Here is a 4,841-nt window from a genome sequence, read left to right as displayed (position 1 = left end):
CCTCCCCTCCTCCTTTGATCCCTTTCTCCCCTGTCTCTTCCTGATATTCGTTTATTTCTAATTTGTCCGAGGGGTTCATATCGTCGACCGACTGATTCGTACACCGTTCCCTCCCTCCCTTCCTCCTTCCTAAGGTGTGCCGAGTCCTCTTCATGGGCGTCTCGAACATCCACGTCATCCGGAAGAGCTGGGACGCCCTGGAGGTGCTGTGTCGCCGTCGGGAGGGAGAGGGTGGCGGCTTTGGGATGCAGGTATGGAGGGAGGGAGGTATGGAGGGAGGGAGGGAAAGAGGGGTGCGGGGGAAAGGAAGACTGCTGACGACCACATTTGGATGGCGCCTTCGTTCGACCTACTGCACGGAGCTCCTTGGTCTTCCAGCGAGTCGGCACACGGCCAGGCCCTCCCTCCTCCCTCCCTCGCCTCTCCTTCCCTTGCCACCTTCTTCCTTCCTCCCTCCCCTTCTCCCTCCGACTTCCTCGCTTCTCAAGACCCACTCGTATCTTCCCCCCTTTCCTCCTCCCTTCCCCGTCTAGGTCGAGAACACCCGCTGGCTGTTCCACCTCCACAAAGTCCTGGCCGGCGCCCTCCTCATCGCCCACCTCATGCACCACCACGGCGTCTCCCTCCTCGTCCACTGCTCCGACGGGTTCGTGACGCCCTGGCTCCTCGCCTTCCCCCCCCTCCCTCCGCCTCCTCATGCCGCGTCATCCGCACGCCTCTCCTTGACCTCCGTCCCAACCTTCCTTCCCTTGTCTGTCCCTTCCTCTTCTTTGACCATTTTCCCGGTCCTTTTTTCCCATTCCTTGCTGTCCCCTCGTGCTCCATCCTCGCACAATATTCTCATCTTTTGCTGAAAGTCCTTCAATTTCCCTCTCACTTGCCCCTCTCTTCGATTCCCTCCCTTTGTCCGTCCCGCTTACCACAGGTGGGATAGGACCGCTCAGCTCTGTGCGACGGCTCAACTGCTGATGGATCCGTTCTATCGGACTCTGACTGGCTTTCAGGTGAAGGGGTGGAAAATAGGGAGGAGGGGAGGCAGGCAGAGAGGGAGGGAGGGCAACATTCGTGAGGTCGTTCCCTCCTCTCGCCGTCGCGCTGGCCCTCCCCTCGCACCAACCTCCTGTCTCGCCCTTTCCCCTCGACAGGCCCTCATCCACAAGGACTGGGTCGCCTTCGGCCACAACTTCACGCGCCGCAATGGCCTCGACAGGCAGGGCTACGCTTCGAACGAGCGGGCCCCGATTTTTGTGCAGTGGCTCGACGTCGTCCATCAGGTACGTCCTTGCCTCCATATCCTCCCTCCTCCCTCTCTTCTTTCCCGCCTCATTCCTCTTGAATCGCCGGCCACCGAAGGTCGTCTTTTGCCGTCGTCGGTCCGGTACGCTCCTCGCTCCTTGCTTCCATTTCCTCGCCTGACATCCCTCGACGGCCACGATCTCTTGCTCGTACCCTCTCTTTCTCCTCCTTCTGCATGTTACCCCTCTACAGATCCTGCGACAGTTTCCGAATCGCTTTCAATTCACAGAAGGGCTTCTCCTCTTCTTGGCTCGCCACGCTCATGCTGGCTGGACAGGCGACTTTCTGTACAACTGCGAGAGGGAGAGGTAGGAAAGAAGGGTTCAGGGAGGGTAGGAGGAGACGAGAGAAGGGCGGGCTCCAGCATCTCTTGAGGGATGATGCAAATATCTTCTTTCTCCCGCTGACAGGACCGAGGCACGTGTAACAGAGAGGAGTATCTCTATCTTCGCCCTCATAGACGCCAACAGGCACCGGTAGGTCAACTGCTCGCTTACTTTCCCCCTCGATCATCTTGCCTTGGAGGGCAAGCCAAATACAATCATGTTCGCCTACGGTCCAACCTCTCATCTCTCTCCTACGCTCTCTTCCCCTCAGCTTCCTGAACCCAGCCTACCAGTCTTCCTCTTCGGCCTCGTCTTCTTCCTCACTCCTCACCCCGGTTACTAGCAGCAAACGCCTAGTGCTTTGGGAGGCTTACTTCTTCTCCTGGCAGACTGAGCTGTATGAGCTTGGTAAGGAGACATAGTGCAAGGAGTACTCCTACAGAAACGACCTCTGAGGATTCAGATCCCAGGGAGAGAAATGCTCGCATAGGTCACGAGACTCTCGCATTTGTCATGACACTCATTTATCCCTGTTAATCTCGACGCTTAATCACAGCCTGGCGTCAGGGTACTGGTCACCTCCCTGCTTGAAGGAGGCGACCACTGAGGAAAATGTGGTGCGGCTATGCGACGGTGAAGGCCCGAGGAAGGAGGAAGAGGAAAGAGAGACAATGAACTGCGGGAAAACGGACTTTAACGAAGCCGCGGTGCACATTGCTGAGTGAAACAAAGGAAAATTTATAAATGTCCTATATCTTGTTGTTTTAATACTTATTTTTCATCCACCAAAAATATTAAGTCCTGCTCCTTCTCCCATTCAACTTTTTTAATTTCAAACTTTTTTAAACATCTCTGTTGTACCGCTGTCAGATTTATTATGAATATCTGTAAAGGTTTTAAGGTGTAATCGGAGACGTGAAAGGAAGAAAGGGATAAACAGATTACAACAAAGAGAGGATGAGGTGGAAAATACGAATCAAAAAAGCGATTTAGTATCATTAGAGGGAAATGATGTGTTGAGGCCATAAATTTAGCATTTTTGCAAATGGAGCCTGACATTGCTCTATATTAATTTGAATAATAATGTGTATCCTTACATCTCAAAGTACTCTTTAAAATGAGCGGACATCAGAATCATTGCGCCTTAAGCATAAACTGGAATAAACAGAGCAATATTGTGCTGGACAAGTGTATCAAAGCGAAATCATAGGAATTTGCAACAGCATTTGAAAGATTTAGCTTTACATTTCAAAAAAACTTGATGACGTCAATGTTGCACAATGTATAGAAAGCAAGAGAACTTTGCTTCATTTTTTTAAATTGGTTTACACGTGAGGCGACAGGGTGGCTGAAATTGGCCTGTTTAGTTCGTCCTCCGACTTTTATCTTCAATAACGGAAGGAATGGCTGCTCATGCTAACAGCATGCGCGCCAGCAGGTCTCGAATACATTGGCGAATCCTAAGACTACGAAGAGCGTAGTACCGCCGTTTCTGACCGTTACTCAAAATCGCTCTGAAACGGGTATCCGTTACGCCTGGTTTTCTGCCGTGATGCTTTTTTTGGCGCCTCAAAGATTCTTCAGTCCAGGAATACAGAATTATAAGAAAGCAAACTACATATGGCAATCTTAAGAGGATAAGATGCTGTCTTAGTGTGCGAGACAGGACCAATGAAACAGCCATATTTTATAAGGGTATAGCGATCCCGCGGCTGAGCAATGCCCCGAACTGTACTATAATGAAATGCACGACGAAATGAGCGATCGCTTACGAATTCCTCATTTAAACAGGGAAATATGAAGATCACTCGCTTTCCATCCTTAATCGCTATCGCATTATTTTGCGCCGTCAGTATTGCTCGAGGTCAGGAAGATCCACAGCGTGCCTCATTCCATCAGACTGAAGAAAAGATTCCACTACCGGAGTCTTCCACACCTACTACTTTCATATCCCGTGTCTTCCGGAGTCTCTTTGCATTTTCAGCTCTGTTTGATGATATTGCCAGGACCACCGCACATACGGACTCTCCAATTTTGATTTACAAAGGCGCAGGCACTGAGGCGTGGGGGGTCTCGGCTTTTCGCGCCATTGAAGATGACTCAAAACTGAAGTCTAATCGTACCATGCTGAGGGAGGGTTCAGGAGCGAACTCTCCTAAGGGGTATTCTTTGGTCGAAGACAGGCCTCGTTGCTACTTCACACTGGGAAAAGACTACTGCCCTGCGGCCACGAACAATAAGTGGACAGATTATTACATGTCCTACATCGAGCGCACGTCTCAAGTGCTGACTAATGCTGCTCGCATGGATCCCCAGGATTTCAAGCGCATCTATAATGGTAATGACGGAGGCACCTACAAGTGCTCGACTCGGACCCTTCCTCCCCTTCGATACAGTGCTAATGCGCAGCAGGCTGCTTTAAAAGAAAGTCAAATGCTGGCTGATCCAAACTGTCCTTTTCAGCACGATACTTGCAACAAGTACTGCAGGCTATACGGTGGCAAATGCAATTGGGATGCTCGCATATCCAAGTACGAGTCGAATTGGCGGGGCATGGGCGAGAACATTGCCATGACACAACGTAATTTGAAGGAGGAACCGAGCGCCCCAGTACTCCAGTGGCTCGCCTCGGGTCCACATTGCTCGAACATCTTCAGTGGGGACTTCTCCCATTTAGGTACTGGTGCCTACGACCGATACTGGACGCAGGATTTCTTGAAATTGTCCGGCTCGACGAATAACCCTCTCCACGACGGGACGCACTACTTGCACCCCGCCAAGACCGGTGGCAAACTCCGGTTCATGGCCTCGTTCAAAAGCTCCTCCGCCCCCAACAAGATGGAGGTGGTGGTGAACGGTCAAGCCAAGTCTATGTCCCTCCACCTAGGGAGCAGCGCTCAAGGCCTCTATGCTTACGAGCAGAGCCAGCCGGGCTCCAGCGCCGGGTGCATCAGCTACTACTTCGTCGTCACCACCTCGAGCGGGTCCACCTATAACATGCCCGAGACAGGCGCCTTCCAGACCGCCACCGTTGGCAAGTGCACCAACAACTGGATCAAAACCCGCAATGCAGGGAGCGGCCCTGCCCCGGGCCCGGCTCCTGCCCCCGCCCCCCGACCGGTCGCTCCTACAAGCCGCCCCACCCGCAGCCCTACTCGCAGGCCTGTATCCCGTCCTACTCGCAGCCCCACACGCCGTCCTACTCGCAGCCCCACACGC

At 52.7% G+C, this 4,841-nt stretch overlaps 1 protein-coding gene across 1 annotated transcript; it reads left to right on the top strand.

The window, feature by feature from the left end:
* Positions 1 to 132: 132 nt before the first annotated feature.
* NGA_0134600 (myotubularin related protein 3) lies at positions 133 to 2,347 on the top strand (the record flags this gene model as incomplete). Its single annotated transcript, XM_005855336.1, has 7 exons — positions 133 to 251; positions 534 to 646; positions 926 to 1,274; positions 1,489 to 1,604; positions 1,707 to 1,772; positions 1,894 to 2,030; positions 2,190 to 2,347. The coding sequence occupies exons 1-7, from the start codon at positions 153 to 155 to the stop codon at positions 2,345 to 2,347; spliced, it is 1,038 nt and encodes a 345-aa protein (XP_005855398.1). The 5' UTR covers positions 133 to 152.
* Positions 2,348 to 4,841: the final 2,494 nt, after the last annotated feature.

The sequence above is a fragment of the Nannochloropsis gaditana genome (genome assembly GCF_000240725.1).
Source record: "Nannochloropsis gaditana CCMP526 unplaced genomic scaffold scaffold220, whole genome shotgun sequence".
In the NCBI taxonomy this organism is placed as follows: Eukaryota; class Eustigmatophyceae; order Eustigmatales; family Monodopsidaceae; genus Microchloropsis; species Microchloropsis gaditana.
The sequence above is the reverse complement of the archived record's forward strand: the minus strand, read 5'-3'. Positions and strand labels throughout refer to the sequence as shown.